Raw genomic sequence first — 2,500 nt, forward strand, 5'->3', positions numbered from 1 at the left:
CGCTGAGTTTCAGTTTAAAGGAACATTTTTTTGCGCATGTGACGATCTTTTTTCTTTCTTTCTTTCTTTTTCTTTTTGAAAGAAAAGGTTTCGTTTCAAGCACGGAAGAGAAAATGACGGTGAAAATGGTGGTGTTCCGCTTTGGGGTGATTTTGTTGTTCCATGTCGCTTTCCTCGTGACACTGTTTGTGCCGCCATGCGACACCGAGTTCTCTTCAACTGGGGTCTCTTCCTCCCAAGTGCCGTCATACCCCGAAGAGTTTTCTTCGTCAGAAGACCGCAAGCTGGATGAAAAGGCTGCTGCTACTACTACTACTACTACTGCTACTACTACCAATAACAGTAGCAGCCACAACGAAACCGACCTCCCACAAAAAAGGGTCAACAACGAAACGCAGAACAACATCATCGACTTCCCCGCACAGCTACGAGAAAAGATTAACAACGACCCCATCCAGCCGTCTGCTTCAGCTCTGAGGAAAATTCGACATATCCATGGTGGTGTTGATCCCTATTTTCCCAGCAACAACGACAACAAGGACAAGGTCAATAACAACAATAATGATGATAATAATGACAGCAGCAGCAGCAGCGGCGACAACAACAACAGCACCGTACGCGGGAAACGAGCCATGGTGCTGAGCACGGCCAGGCCCACCATCCGCCACTGTGTCCAGGCCCAGGTGGAGGGGTCCGGGTTCCCCCCGGGGAAGACCCTCCTGCACGTGGCGGTCTTTGCCCCTTACCTGCACCGCTTCATCTTCACCATCGAGCGCGTGCTGCCGGCCGTGCACGTGGCGGAGGACTACATCAAGGAGCGGGGCCTGCTGTCTGGGTACCGCTTCCACTGGCTGCCGGGGGACTCCCGCTGCAACTCCAGGGACGCCGCCATGCACGCCTTCGACGCGGTGACGCGCTACAAGGTGGCGCTCTTCCTCGGCCCCGTCTGCGACTTCAGCCTGGCCCCCGTCGCCCGCTACGCCCCATACTGGAACATCCCCATCATCGGGCCCGGCGGCTTCGCCCACAACTTCGGCGAGAAGCTGAAAGGCAGCGAAGGAGCCGAGTACCCGCTGCTGACCAGGATGGGCACCACGTTCAACTCCATGGCGCTGACCTTCATCGACTTTTTCCGCCACTTCGGCTGGGGCAAGGTGAGGATTCTGTACGACTCGCACACGAGGAACGAGATCGTGCCGAGGTTCTGTCACCTGGCCGGTGGTGCCTTGGGGTCTTACCTGCGCAACGACCGGCGGCTCAAGTTCGACCTGTACCAGCTGCTCGAGTACTCCAACGAGTTCGTGACCCGCACGCTGGAGGACGAGCTGGGCACGGAGTATTCGGGTGAGTTGTTGGTGTGTGTATGTGTGTGTGTGTGTGTGTGTGTGTGTGTGTTATTTTTGTTGTTGTTGTTGTTGTTGTTGTTGTTGTTGTGTGTGGTTGTGTGTGTGTTGTTGTTGTTGTTGTGTGTGTGTTCTTCTTTCTTTCTTTCTTTTCTATTTTTCTTTTATTTAATATTTGCTTCTTGTGGCTTTGTGGTGTTATGTGATGTGATGTGGTGTGGTGGAGCAATGTGTGGATTAGTTGTGTGTGTGTGTGTGTGTGTGTGTGTGTGTGTGTGGATGTGGATGTCTGCGTGAGTGCGTGCGTGTGTATTATTAGCGTTGCCATCTATTCATTTTTTTTTTTTTTTTGGTTTGGGTGTGGGGTGTGCTGTGGTGTTGTGTGGGGTGTGGCGAAGTGTTGTGTTTTGTTGTGCTGTGGTGGTGTATGTTGTGTGTTATTGCGGTGCGGTGTGGTGCGGTGCGGTGCGGTGGAGTGTGTTGTTGTGTTGTGCGGTGTTATGTGTCGTTATGTTGGAGCGAGGTGTGGTGTGTGGTGTTGTGTTGTAGTGTGTTATGGTGCGGTGCGGTGCGGTGGTGTGTGGTGCGGTGCGGTGTGGTGTGGTGTGGTGTGGTGGGTTGTGTGTGGTGTGGTGTGGTGGATTGTGTGTGGTGCGGTGTTGTGTTGTGTTGTGTCCGTGTTGTACTGCGCTGCGCGTTGAGGATACGTTGCGTTGCGTTTATTAGATGGTGGTGGTGGCGGTGGTGGTGGTTTTAGTTTAATTATTCATTTATTTATGTGTGTGTGTGTGTGTGTGCGTGTGTGTGTGTGTGTGTGTGTGTGTGTGTGTGTGTGTGTGTGTCTCTCTGTCACTCTCACTCTGTGTCTCTCTTTCTCTGTGTTTCTGTGTGTGTGTCTCTGTCTCTCTGTGTCTCTCTCTCTCCGTTTCTCTCTGTCTGTGCATGTGTGTGTGCGTGTGTGTGTGTGTGCGTGTGTGTGTGTGTGCGTGCGTGTGTGTGTGTGTTTGCTAAATAATACGTGTACCTGTTTTGTGTGGAATACTGTTGCAAAGTGTCCTGATCTGGTGTGCGATGCAGGCACTGTGCTATTCCTTGAGGGTTTTCAAAAAAGGGTGGCGATGGCTGATTACCTGAGCTCTTAGAGCTGAGAGAAACGG

At 52.2% G+C, this 2,500-nt stretch overlaps 1 protein-coding gene across 1 annotated transcript; it reads left to right on the forward strand.

Annotated features, from left to right (window-relative positions):
* Positions 1-632: 632 nt before the first annotated feature.
* On the forward strand, positions 633-2,485 carry LOC143300804 (atrial natriuretic peptide receptor 3-like). Its single transcript, XM_076614734.1, has 2 exons — positions 633-1,344; positions 2,421-2,485. The coding sequence occupies exons 1-2, from the start codon at positions 633-635 to the stop codon at positions 2,483-2,485; spliced, it is 777 nt and encodes a 258-aa protein (XP_076470849.1).
* The last annotated feature ends 15 nt before the right edge of the window (positions 2,486-2,500 follow it).

This window comes from Babylonia areolata, chromosome 26 (genome assembly GCF_041734735.1).
Source record: "Babylonia areolata isolate BAREFJ2019XMU chromosome 26, ASM4173473v1, whole genome shotgun sequence".
NCBI classification, from domain to species: domain Eukaryota; kingdom Metazoa; phylum Mollusca; class Gastropoda; order Neogastropoda; family Buccinidae; genus Babylonia; species Babylonia areolata.

Excerpts from the sequence above, each read along its gene's own strand:
- LOC143300804 (XM_076614734.1), top strand. The coding sequence starts at position 633 with ATGGTGCTGAGCACGGCCAGGCCCACCATCCGCCACTGTGTCCAGGCC. Across the intron at positions 1,345-2,420 it reads GCTGGGCACGGAGTATTCGG|GCACTGTGCTATTCCTTGAG; the intron begins GTGAGTTGTTGG and ends TGTGCGATGCAG.